Source organism: Apostichopus japonicus, chromosome 15 (assembly GCF_037975245.1).
Source record: "Apostichopus japonicus isolate 1M-3 chromosome 15, ASM3797524v1, whole genome shotgun sequence".
NCBI lineage: Eukaryota > Metazoa > Echinodermata > Holothuroidea > Aspidochirotida > Stichopodidae > Apostichopus > Apostichopus japonicus.
In genome coordinates this window covers 16,667,310-16,669,907 of record NC_092575.1, presented here as the reverse complement: position 1 = coordinate 16,669,907, position 2,598 = coordinate 16,667,310, and the positions used below count along the sequence as shown (strand labels likewise).

The following is a 2,598-nucleotide window of genomic DNA, read 5'->3' as shown; positions in this document are numbered from 1 at the left end:
AGAGAATTCCATGTTTGTTTGTTTATTTTGTTCATTTATTTGTGATTTATCGCAACCAAAATAACAATGTAAAAGGAAGTCTTCTATATAAAGCATGAATTGGCTTAACAGAGTAAAAGACTCCCTGGTAAAAAAAAAATAATACAAGTTGAATGAGCAGAATGATACAGATACTTGAAGGAGTAATAACTAGACAGGGTAACACTGTGCTAGTTTATAAAGAATTTAGCTATACATGCAATTACTTAATATATATAAATATAACATAAATACCGTATAAGTATGTTGTGATGATTTATTTCCTTAAATAAACTCAACAAATTTTTCTCAACAAAGTCTTCATATTATCTGAAAGGGAATTCCATGTTTTAATGATACGGTTACGAAAGTTATAGGTTCCTATAGTGGTACAGTAAAAATTACAATGTGCATTATAAGTTTGTCTCGTTTGAACTCACAGGCCATGTGATCAATATGCCAAAACAACATTAAAACTTGGGTGATTCATTTGGATATCTAATCTCGATTAGGGAACACGAGATATTTTACGCAGACCACCCTTGCAAATTAATAAAATAAAATAACTTTTTAAAAAACTGGATAGTGTATTCAGTTTTGTCCCTGCATCATTCCTACCATACTGTTGTATTAAAACATCAATGCTGCATCACACACGAGCTCATTTGTAATGATAACATACAACTGGGGTTATAAGCCTGGGTAAAACCCAATTTAATGTGTTAATACACTTGTTTTTAGTGAGACATAAAAGCCGATGAGAGTGCTTGCGGTAAATATTTGGCGTCCACTAATTTGGCCCAATTTCGTCGCGTTGACAAATGTACCTTTTGACCATTTTTATGTGCACTAGCTCCAAATAAACACAAATAATTCAAGAACACTTAGTATCGTCATTTATAGATATGTTATTTGTATTATCGAACTGTTTTTATTCCCCCCCCCCCCCACTAATATCGAAAAATTGATTACAAGTTAAAAATGGCCTGTGAGTTCATAAAAAATCACACATAGGCCTTATTGGATACCTTCCAATCTAACTTGGATTTATCATGGCTAAATGATAGGTTACAAGTTAGCAGTTTAAAGAAAATATCTTTCTAATTTCACAAAGGGAAAATAAGTTGAAAATTGTGTTATTCGATTATATCATGTGTGGATTGTTGACGGATATCATGATTTTTTTTTATTGAAAAGGATGACTATAGACACAAAATTAGCTTTGACATGCTGTTATAAAAAGTTTATGAAGACTGCTAGCAGTCTAGGCTATATTTATATACAACTTATAATTCATAAACAACTTTTGCTCAACAGTTAGAGCGGCTGCACTGCTTAGTCTAACACACATACCATAAAGCCTGTTTCTCAGAAGCAAAACGTAAAGCCAATATTCTCAAAAAATGTCAAATGTGAATGGAAAGTTATGGAGATTTATGGTCACTTTAAACATATTTAGCAGTTTGTACAAGTATATCGCCCCTTAATACCTACCTCACGAGAAATACTTGGTTCCTTAAGAATAGAGGTGCACTAGCAGCACTCAATATCATCGGGAGCCAAGTCTACAGTCCCCTTTTCGAAGTCGGCGATTCTGTTAAGCCCGAGTATACTATGCTAACGAGAACACAGTGTACTCTCCTATGTTCACTGAATGTGCTCTTATTAACCCTGGTCTTCCGTGGAACCCACTCACTCTCGGCAGGACTGGGGCACTTGGAAAACATCGATATGATAAATGGGGCTTCGATAGACAAATCGGACCCTTGGATATTTTTCTCTAAACCAGGCCCCTTTTGCAATTCATCTTTCCCTTATTTACCGTGCGTTATGAAATTGAGAATACCCTATTCGTTATCCTACATTTCCCCAGCCTCCTCCATGTGTCCGGGCCCCATAAAACACACCGGAACTCGCGCCAATAGCCCGTTCAGGATAAGGTTCAGGTAAAAGTCGCATAGATGTGATCGTCATCTTCGTTGTAAGTAGTAATATTCTTCAAATTGTCGTAGAGCGGGGGAGCAGTCGGAGAGAGCACCGGAAGCATCATCTGTTGATCTGGAATGGATCTACTTGACTTCGGTTTACAACTACAACGACAATATCTAAAGAAACATGCGACAATTGTAACAGCTAAGACTATCAGAAAAACCGCGATTACTGACAAAGATCCAACGATGTGTGGAAAGTATTCACCGAAAATAGACCAAGCTGGAGTTGTCGTTGTGGTGGTGCTTCGAATAGTGGAGGCAGGAGGCCTGACGGCTGAAACATGAAAGATGAATCACAAAAATTGTATGAAAAAATGTTTCGATGTAATTAGTAGTTTTAACTAATAGCGATAGTAGCTCGATCAACAAATTTGTTACAGCGGCTTCATTATTGTCCAGAATCAGTCCTGGTTGCATCAAAACCTACAGGACCAGCTGCTCGCTTTGAGAAATAAAACATGTTTTGTCATTCTACTCTGAAAACGTTTGTAACTTAACGTCTGTCAAACGTGTGTGATAACATTACATTTAAACAGGAACATTTGCATAGAAACATTCAGTATACCCAATATGTGATGTGATCGCGCTA

At 36.4% G+C, this 2,598-nt stretch overlaps 1 protein-coding gene across 8 annotated transcripts in view; it reads right to left on the bottom strand.

Moving 5' to 3' along the window:
* Positions 1 to 281: 281 nt before the first annotated feature.
* The window catches only part of LOC139980486 (cubilin-like), a 136,409-nt gene continuing 134,092 nt past the window's right edge, over positions 282 to 2,598 (bottom strand). For all 8 annotated transcript variants that reach the window (XM_071992120.1, XM_071992123.1, XM_071992127.1 and 5 more), the window contains one exon: positions 282 to 2,283. In XM_071992120.1, the coding sequence (XP_071848221.1) occupies positions 1,961 to 2,283 (323 nt within the window). In that variant the 3' untranslated portion in view covers positions 282 to 1,960. The remainder of the gene's footprint in view (positions 2,284 to 2,598) is intronic.